The 9604-nt window shown below is 33.1% G+C and overlaps 1 protein-coding gene across 3 annotated transcripts; it reads right to left on the reverse strand.

The window, feature by feature from the left end:
* Positions 1-2799: 2799 nt before the first annotated feature.
* LOC104227407 (probably inactive leucine-rich repeat receptor-like protein kinase At5g48380) lies at positions 2800-6478 on the reverse strand. Of its 3 annotated transcripts, none has more exons than XM_009779648.2 (3): positions 6193-6478; positions 5814-5911; positions 2800-3919 (listed from the first exon to the last, which is right to left on the reverse strand). In XM_009779648.2, exons 1-3 carry the CDS (start codon positions 6203-6205, stop codon positions 3071-3073), a joined length of 960 nt encoding a protein of 319 aa, XP_009777950.2. In that variant the 5' UTR covers positions 6206-6478; the 3' UTR covers positions 2800-3070. The 3 variants fall into 3 exon arrangements, with proteins under 3 accessions (XP_009777950.2, XP_009777951.2, XP_070012384.1); XM_009779649.2 differs by having other exon boundaries at positions 2801-3919; positions 5814-5906; XM_070156283.1 differs by having other exon boundaries at positions 2801-3919; positions 5814-6478.
* Between the last annotated feature and the right edge of the window lie 3126 nt (positions 6479-9604).

The raw sequence follows: 9604 nt of genomic DNA on the forward strand, positions 1-9604 counted from the left end.
TGGCCAGAATTGCAGCGGCCAACCAGATCTTCAAAATGAGAGGAAAATGGAAACTTTTTGATGGTGGCGAGATTTAAAGGTGGTGATGGTTTGCCCAGATCTAAAGAAGGATACAATTATTTTGGTGTGAACAAATCTTTAAAAAATTGGGATAAGAAGATGGTTGAAAAATTTTCCGGCAGAAGTTATACATTTTCCGACAAGAAGTATGTGGAGTTTGTTTTTTGGAATGATTTCACGCGCTTGGAAAATGTGAGAAACAGTTACCTTGCCATGTCAGCATTTTGTGTTCAAATGAGTAAATGACACATTTGAGCTGTGCTTGGAGTGTTCAAATGGAATTGACTTAAGATAGAATGCCTAAGTGAAAAGGGCGGACAACTTTAATGGGCTATCAATGTATTTGGCATTTGTACTATTTATACAGCATGTCCCTTTATAATTTATAATTCAAGAAAATGACATCTCTTATGTATAAAAAACATCTCTTCCATGTAAAAGTAAATTCCCCATGTATTAAAAAAAGAGGTATGGTCATTGAACTAAAAACAAGTTTGTAAAGAACCATAAAACGAATATTTTTCTGTTGTTTTTTATTTTGTGGGTCTCAGAAGTTACCTAATAATTTTAGGTGTTGGCTAAAAGAAGCATTCTAAGGAACTAACACGAGTTTAGAACTGTCTGGAGTTTCTTATGATCTGTGCTAAGCTAATTTATCCAAATAGCTTAATGATCTCAGAAATAAAAACTTTTCAACATAATAACTTGACACGATCGTATTTTTTGTTTGTGCTTGCAATAGGGGAAAATGTAAAGAAACGGAATTTACAAGACAAATATAAAATTGTACATGAATATTACATGTAACAATATAAGAAGCAGCAAGAAATCAAAATCTTTCTGAAATATGAAGAGGGAAGCGTCAGAATTGGCACACGAAGATAGAGACGATGTTACAATTTATGGAGAGTGAAAGTAATGTGATTTGGAGTTTTATATTAAGGCACGAAGAACTGAGAGGAAGAACAATTGAAAAGGAAATAATACTACTTGGTAGAAAAAAAATAATACTACTTGGTAGAAAAACAAATAATAATAAGAAAGAATAATGAAAAAGATTCTAAAAGAAAAATAATACTACTTGATAGAAAATAATAATAATAATAATAATAATAATAATAATAATAATAATAATAATAATAATAATAATAATAATAAGAAACGGTATTGGACAGAGTGAGCAACTTGCGTTGCCATTTATTTGTTTTTTTGATTGCCTCTTTCTGTTTGTAGTTTCATCCCATTTTAATTACTTTCTGATCTTTTCTTTTCATTTCATGTTTTGATTTAATTGACGAGAAGAAATTCTTTATTTAAAAAGCTTTACTAAAGTAATACATAAAAGTTCAAGTTCAAGTAGATATAAACATGTACCATCTAATATATAATATGACAAACAGTGGCGGATCCACCCTTTAAGGTGGGGTGGTATAGCACCCGTTGTGTTGGTAAAATTATTATATATTTATGTAGAAATTTTCTTAAACTAGGTTAAATATTTGATCCCGCCACCCCCAGTTGCAGACTAAACAAATGTGCCATGGTTGGTAGACCTTTTGGAAAGCTTTTCTCGGATGTAAAATTCAAATTTGAATTTATCTTGACCTTATCTGACTTTCCCTTTTCGTGTGCTTTTTATTTCCTTTGTCCCAATCATTTTTCTTGTTGGCTACCTCCTAATTTCCTATTTTTCGTTCATTATCTTTTTTATATTTTTTCTCTGTATTCTATTATTTTATCTGTGATTTTTAACAAGAACACTCAAAAAAGAGCCTCCAAAATTTAAAATTTCATAAAATAAGCATTTCTCTTATTCTCAAATCATTTAATCTTTTCCTTGATGTCTGATTTAATTTTCACATAACAACAAAATATCCTGTGAAATGTCATAAGTAGCATAGGAGAAAGAAATATAATTTTCATATTTGCAAATAAAAAGTTTCTATTAAATTGCCCGAATAAACTAACAAAAATGAACCGAACAAGCATTCTGAACAAGCTATATATTAATTATTACATAGTTTACATTAAAGAAAATTATGGTGGCACCCGTCACCTTCAAATACTAGATCCGCCTCTGATGACAAAGAGAATCAGGCATACATACAACACGTGTCATGTGTGTATATGTGTGTAAAAAGTTTCCTTATTCTTTATTTAAAGAAAAATTGATAATATGAGGTTCATCTAAGCTCTTATTCTAAGCAAAAAATCGTGTTTGTGATTTCAACCATATATAAATTACTCGCTCTGTTTCAATTTAGATGAGTTACTTTGACTCGACACAAAGTTTAAGAAAAAAAAGACTTTTGAATCTTGTGGTCTTAAAAGTTTGAGGGTAAAAGTTTTGTGGGGTCATGATATTTGTGTGTTTATAAAACTTCTCACTAAGGATAAAATTGGTAAAATGAAAAGTTTTTAAAGCAGAATTATTTCTTATTATAAAAATATGTCATTCTTTTTTAAACAAACTAATAAGGAAAATGTGTCATCTAAATTGAAACGGAAGCAGTACTTTTATATACACACACATGATAAATATTATTACTCATTCTGTTCCAATTTATGTAAATCTGTTTTACTGCGAATAAAGTTTAAGAAAAATGAAGACTTTTGGAATTTATGGTCTAAACAAGTTAAAAAGGGAGCAGAGTATTTTTGTGTTTATAAAAGTTTCTCATTAAGGGTAAACTTATAAGTTTAAGCCAAATTGTTTCCAAATTTAGAAATGGGTCATTCTTTTTGGAACGGACCAAAAAGAAAATAGGTTCACATAAACTGGAACGAAGGGAGTATAATTTTTCTTTTGCGACTGAAAATTATTTCTAAACTATTGATGTCTTTGATAACCGCGCAAAGTGCGGACAAGTAAACTAGTATTAAACAAAAGAAAGGAAAATAGACGCACTTCTTGCTAATGAAATAAACATAGAAAGCAGAGGGGGAATACACATGGCTGCTTCTATTCCACTTGCAACTGTATTTCAGGGTCCCCTGTTTGATCATGAATTCAAGAAATTGCAGCTACAGTGAGATACACTTGAAGCATGGTTGGCCTTTGATTAGGAATGAACTTCATACAGTTACTTGCAAGTTCAAGTAGTTGCAATATCATTGCATCAAAACCTTGACCTAACAGCACTTTATCCACATCAAGAGTACTGGCAAACGAGCTACTACTAAGATTTAAACTTGAGCAGCTCAATTGATAAGATTCCTTCCTTGTTAAAAGCTCAAGAAGCACAACCCCAAATCTATAGACATCTTTCTTGTAAGATGTAAAGTCTAAAGAATCAACTAGTGGCAATAGACACATGCTTGAATCCATGTCATTTTGTCTTTCAAGTGTTGCCTCCCAAAAATTGGATATCTTGGGATCAAAATTTTCGTCTAGCAAAATACTTTGTGTACTTATGTAACTATGCACAACATGGAAATTTCCACCATCATGAAGCCAAGCAAGGGCTTTCGCGACACCAACAGCAATTTTAACCCTTAAAGGAAAGTCCAAGAGCTTTGCCTTGTCATCAGTCGTATGTAGCCACTCATGTAAGTTTCCATTTGGCATGTATTTGTAAACCAGAAGTCGCTCATCCCTCTCTACACAAAAACCAATTAAAGGGACTAAATTTTGATGCCTCAGACTGCCAAGAATTGTAATCTCAGAAACAAACTCTTCCTCCAAATTTTCTGAGGCATTGAGCCTCTTTATGGCAACATTCCAGCCATTTGGGACCAGTGCCTTGTACACTTTCCCCAGCATTCCCTTCCCAATTTCATGGTCTTGGCTGAAATGTGAAGTCGCTTTTGCTAGTTCCATAAAACTCATTCTTGTGACAATCTTCTCCAGCTTTGAAATCTGAGGAAAAGAACATTTCTACCGTTAGCACAATTCAATTAATGCCACACGCTTACTTTTCTTCTCTGCAATTGGAGTGTGATTAACGGTGTGTTTGGTACGAAATTTCCAATTTTTGCATGTTTGGTTGACCTAAATATTTTGGAAAATATTTTTCTCTTGAACTCATTTTTCTCTCATGGGATGAAAATGTTTTCCTGTTAAGAGAAGAAAAAACATTTTCCAAAACTCATTCTAACCTTCCCCACCAACCTACCTCACTCTAAATAAAAATATTATTAATATTACATTCTTTTCATGTTATAGATAGATTTTTTTTCATTTCAACAAAGGAGTATTTTTTTCGTGATATAAAAAAGTATTTTTTTTCCATTTGAACCAAAAAAAAAAAAAACTTTCTTTTCATGTAGAAAAATATTTTTTTCATTTCAACAAAAAAAATATATTCTTTTCATTATGTAAACAAAAGAATTTATGGTATAGCCACAAACTTATCGAGGTAACTAGGCTTAACTCTTTGTTTGGAAACTAGAAAAGAGAAACGAATGAATGTTTTAACCCAAAATGATACTCCCTCCATTTCATATTGTTTGAGATACTTTCTTTTTTAGTCTGTTCCAAAATAAACGACATATTTCTAAATTTGGAAATAATTCAACTTTAAACTCTTCATTTTACCCTTTTTGCCCTTAGTGAGAAGCTTTTATAGCCACACAAATGGTATGGCCTCACAAACCTTTTACCCCTTAATCTTTTAAGACCACAAGTTTTAAAAGTCTTATTCTTTTTTCTTAAACTCCGTGCCGAGTCAAACTACCTCAAACAATATGAAACGGATGAAGTAACATTTAAATAGAGCTATGAACTTAAAAATGAAAAAGAAAAAACAAGGGGCAAAACAAACCTGACGTGTTCAATTTCATATGTCTACTGTCAGGGGCGGATCCGGCTTTAAGCTTATGGAATCCCAATTTAGTACTTGCTTTTACCAAAATTTTATATTTTAATTAAAAAATTCATTAAATTTTTATAAATATTTGACTATTAACTGAATTATTATTGTATAAATAACTCGAAATTGTTATAGGAACCCATAAACTTTAAAAATTTAATGTATTCATGATTTTGTTTGACCAAACTTTTTTGTTCAAAATTCTACGTATAGTACTGTAAAGTAGCCCAATTTCACTATTAGGTTAAGAAAATCCCTACTATTTAATTTCTTCACTCAACAGCAGTTGTTGTACTTATTTCTTTTTCAAGCGAAGGATATAGTAAAATATTCTTATAAGAATTAAAAATTCAATTTAGCCTACGAAACCTGGTTAAATGATTAAGGCTATATCTAATATTATATTGTCAAATAGTGAAATTAAGTTATATTTAACATCATGGCAACTACTCCCTCCGTTCTAATTTAATTGAATTTGTTTGACTGAGTATGAAGTTTAAAAAAAAAATAAAGATTTTTGAAATTTGTGGTACCAAATATGTCAGAAAGGGGCATAGAATATTTGTGTGATTATAAAAGCTTTTCATTAAGGCTAGACTTGGAAGTTTAAGCTAAATTGTTTTCAAATTTAGAAAAAGTTCTTTTTTTTTGCAACGAACCAAAAAAAAAAAAATATGTTTACATAAATTGGCACGGAGGGAGTGCCTTTTACGTCTAATAACTATGAATCTTTAGTCACTGTGTTTGAATGCATTGAACATATACAAAAATTTAGGATTACTGATACCACATATATAATTAAATTTGCGTAAAAAAAATAAAGCAAGCACAATAGTTCCATGAAAGCATTTTATAGAAAAACATTTTCCTGAAAAAATATTCTCTTTCGTACCAAGCACACCTAAGTTAGTACATGATTTAGAAAGCCTGCAAAATGTTTACCTTCGGGTCATTGTTTACTTCTATTCCGTCTGAACATTCACTTCCATCAATCATCGTTCTCTTTGTTCTATTCTTGATCGATACAAATATCTTCTTTACTTGAGCAAAACCAAAGAAAAAAAGATATATACCAAGTAAATAGAAAAGCGACAAACCAGTCACAAAACCACTAACAAACATAGTATGATGGTTCGCTTTGGACCGTCACACCGTTCTAGAGGATCTCCGCAAAGTCCTGAATTATTTGCGTAACTTTCAGCCGGAATAGTGGTATGGATAAAATTTGGCACTTTCAGAGGGATGGTTCCATATAGCTCGTTGCTCGAGAGATCTAGAGAAATTAAAGAAGTGCAATTTTGAATGCCTCGAGTAAACTCACCTTTTAGTCCCATGTCTGGAAGTGTAATACTTAAAACCTTATTCTCATCAGGATGCCAGCATTGTATTCCTGTAAATTTGCATATGAAACCTTCTGTGTGATTATCGAACTGCCACGTAGAGCCCAAGTAATTTAAAGGGTCTTCCAACGAATTTTTAATCGATTTTAAACAATCGATGTCACTCTGTACTGCATTGCATCCTAGAGAAAAACTGATAAGTACCAAAAATAACAAGTAAAGAAAGTTGCAGCTGACAATAGTGAAACTGAAAATATTTCTATTAGAATCCATTGCCTTCATTAGCAGGATCATGGCACAATAATTTATGGGACTTAAAAATTGACTTATGTTAAGCTAGCAGTTGACGCGGGTCAAGCACGGCTGGAAAAATTTCCAACACGTGTGTTCTTTCTTCTCCTTCTTTTCTTTTTCTTTTTTCTTTTTTCTTTTTTCTTTTTAGTGCAATATTTATATTTAGTAGTCTCCTCCTTTGATTTTATATGATGGTATTTGAATTGGTAAGAAATTTACAGGGAGAAAAAGACTTCTCACACGTACCAAAAAAAACTTTAGAAGTTGTAACATTATATTTTTATCCTATAAGAGCCTATTTTTAAGGATAAAATGGAAAGTAAATTCTTTCAAAGAATTTCTACAAATATAAGGTATCATTCTTATTTAAAGAGACAAAAAAGAAAGAAAGAAAGAAAGAATATCATATAAATAAAATGGAAGATCGGAACAACGTTATTTGTGACATAATCCATTTTCGGTTGATCAACGTGGTCCTGAAATTTTCGTAATGCTAACAAAACTAGATGGGCACAAATTGTTTTTGGTGAAACTCTAGCAAATTATATTAGGAAAATTGATATTGGGTGACAACGCGTAATACGAATTGGTAAATATTTTGTGTTAGATTGGCAAAAGAAGCACAAAAAATTTGACTTTCTATAGCCATCTCCCACAAAACTAGTAACTATCTTCTAAATAGACTCATTGCTATATTCAGGTATTTTTCTTTTTCTTTAAAAGTATTTTATATTCTTCAATTTCTCCTTTAATTGAAATATCACCCTGAAATTCTTACCATTATTGAGGATCTATGTGATATGTAGCTTTGATGAGTTTTTTTTCTTCCTTACAGAATTGATGTAGTACTTTTTTAAAACAAAAATTTTGGATTAGTTGCTGGATGGTAAAGTTTGTTTCTTTATTTAGTTTTCTTTTTGACTTAAGAGGGATACACATGAATCAAATTCAATTTGAATGGTGTAATTTCATCGAATTATCCACAAATTGATGACATAGATGCTATACAAAATGCTGAAACAACCAAACTGATTAGGTGGAATGCAGAATATTATGAAGCTGTTAATTTTGATTTACAGTATGATATTCAGTAAGGATTGATGCACAAGTCATCCCCAAGAGAGGAAGCTTCAAGTATCTTGGGTCGATAATTGTAGTGACCGGCCGGTCGTTTTGTATATTGTAACTCTATTCCCCTATTTATTGCTTCTTCTATGTTCATTTGTGGCTATGTGACTTGCCGGAGTGGTTGGTTTGGTTCCGGTGATATTTCAGAGTGAATTGGCACACTTTGTCTCAAGGTTAGAAATTTAAATTGGAAGAATTGGCCGGGTTTGACTTTTGTGTAAACGACTCCGGAATGCAATTTTAATGATTTCAATAGCTTCGTATGGTATTTTTGGACTTAGGCGTATGAGCGTATATTAATTTGGAGGTCTGTAGGTTGGTTTGAGGCTTTTGGCGAAAGTTGGAAAGTTGATGGTTTGGAAAGTTGAGAGTTTTGACTAGGAGTTGACTTTATTGATGTCGGCTTTGGATTTCAGTTTCAAGAGTTGAAATAAGTCAGTTGTGTCATTTATGACTCGTATGCAAAATCTAAGCTCATTTGGAATTGTTTTGCTATGATTCGGCATTAATTTTAGAAGTTGGAAGTTCATTAGGCTTGAATCAATGTGCGAATCGAGGTTTTGGTGCTGTTTGACGTGATTTGAGGCTTCGAGCGAATTCGTATTGTGTTTTGGGATTGGTTAGTGTGTTTGGGCAGGGTCTCGAGGGCCTCGGGTGTAATTCGGATAGGCTACGAACCATTCCACCTTGTGTTTTAGACTGCTGATGCCTAAAATCTAGTTTCCTTCTCCGCGTTAGGGACATGACGGTCCGTTCGTAAAGGATACTGATGTAGAAGTGTAGTATGAGTACACCACGATCGGTTTCCAGTAAATATCAAGATAACCTCAGTAGAGTAGCGACGAGGTACAAATCAAGACACCTACTGGTCAAATAACATGTGCAGTATAGAAGCATAAAACTAATAAAGAAAGAAGGAATCAGTGAATTGCAACAAAAATCAATGTGTGATATAACCAGTAAAATAATCAAAACACCGTGAAAGTACCGTCGAAACCAAATAAAGGAAACAATTAAAAACCAATTAATCAAGACATTCTAACATAAGTCTCGCAACAAAATTACTCCGAGATACCTCATCTCAGAATCACATGTCACTAGTACCAGCCCAAATCATATGCTCACGGTACCTTGTGCCCACATCTCTAATCACCACCGCATGGCCACCTCACGTGCCAATATGTCAATCCACCCGGTATGTTCACAACCTTACAATTACAATCTGCCCTACGTAGTCACATGCTCACTGTCACGATCCGCCCGACATGATCACATGCTCAATATCACAATTCATCTGGCATGATCACATGCTCAATATCACAATCCACCTGGCATGGTCACATGTTCGATATCACAATGAAAACAGATAATACAAGAATACATGGACATAGTCAATAAATGCCAAGTTTCATACTCTAAACTAGTATAAGTGGCATGCTATGATGTATGCTTGTGCGAGTGTACTACTACAAGCCATGTCAACAAGTGATATAAAAAACATCGACTAGCTCATTGAAGCAACGCAACAAGTCACATAAGGTGTGTGACATACACAAGGAAAATCACACCATCATACAAATATCATCAATATAATGTCCCCAGGCCATCACACATCATCCCTGATATTTGCCACCCTTATCTCTCCGATAGCCACCCATATTACTCCACCCTGACAATATCATTATCCACCTGTATCACTCCGATAGCCACCCGTATCACTCCGAACAATAGCACCCTTATCACTCTACCCGTGTAATAACACAATAGCCACCTGTATCACTCCACACATAAATAATGAGATGACATCCTTATCCCCCACATAACAATAGTGAGATACAACCCTTATACTCCGGATAACAACAACCAATCCACAGAACAATTCACATGTGGTAACATCACACAACACAACATATCAACTCGTACCACAAGTGCCCATAGGCCACAACCTTTCCAAAATAACGATACAATTAT

Source organism: Nicotiana sylvestris, chromosome 9 (assembly GCF_000393655.2).
Source record: "Nicotiana sylvestris chromosome 9, ASM39365v2, whole genome shotgun sequence".
Classification (NCBI taxonomy): Eukaryota; Viridiplantae; Streptophyta; class Magnoliopsida; order Solanales; family Solanaceae; genus Nicotiana; species Nicotiana sylvestris.

Excerpts from the sequence above, each read along its gene's own strand:
- LOC104227407 (XM_070156283.1), bottom strand. The coding sequence starts at position 5,993 with ATGTTTGTTAGTGGTTTTGTGACTGGTTTGTCGCTTTTCTATTTACTT. Across the intron at positions 3,920-5,813 it reads AAGTAAACAATGACCCGAAG|ATTTCAAAGCTGGAGAAGAT; the intron begins GTAAACATTTTG and ends TCTTTTCCTCAG.